The 585-nt window shown below is 34.4% G+C and overlaps 1 protein-coding gene across 1 annotated transcript in view; it reads left to right on the forward strand.

The window, feature by feature from the left end:
- Window positions 1-486: 486 nt before the first annotated feature.
- The window catches only part of LOC119581634 (TOX high mobility group box family member 3-like), a gene marked incomplete at its 5' end in the record, with an annotated part of 37,288 nt that continues 37,189 nt past the window's right edge, over window positions 487-585 (forward strand). The window contains 1 exon segment of the mRNA XM_037929755.1: window positions 487-558. Coding sequence (XP_037785683.1) covers window positions 487-558 — 72 coding nt within the window.

The raw sequence follows: 585 nt of genomic DNA on the forward strand, positions 1-585 counted from the left end.
CACACGTTTATTTCTGATCGCACCGCGCGTGTATTTTCAGTTATTTATATTGTCAGCGGGTTTTGAATGACAAAAGAATACCACGTGTGCATGATTCAGTTGCACACATTGTTTTTGCACATGAAATTTTATTGCTTCAATACGCATTTGTTAAGCTTGATTTTATTATTGTTGCAATCCTTATTCCTTGTCCTTTATTAGTTTTATTATATTTCTTATTTTCTGTTTGCTTTTATTGTAATATTATTTTCTTCTATCATGTAACTATTTTTTGTTATCTTTAGAATTTAAAAAAATAATGTTTGTCTTAGTTTTTAAGCAGAAAATAAAATCACCATCACTATTATTTCTCGCTTTTCATCACCGTCGTCATCAACTTATCATCGGCTCCTATTTTTTTTCTTATAATTTATCGTTTTTTTCTTTTATTATTCCCCCCTTCTTATGATTTTCGCCTCATTATTTTGTTTGTTTGCCTTGTTTCAGGGAGGAGAGAGTTTCGACTTGTCACTCACCATTCCGGAGTCCAACAACCACGCGGCCTACATGAGTGACCAGGTGCGCCCTAACCCCCCCTCCTTACCC

This window comes from Penaeus monodon, chromosome 15, assembly GCF_015228065.2.
Source record: "Penaeus monodon isolate SGIC_2016 chromosome 15, NSTDA_Pmon_1, whole genome shotgun sequence".
Classification (NCBI taxonomy): domain Eukaryota; kingdom Metazoa; phylum Arthropoda; class Malacostraca; order Decapoda; family Penaeidae; genus Penaeus; species Penaeus monodon.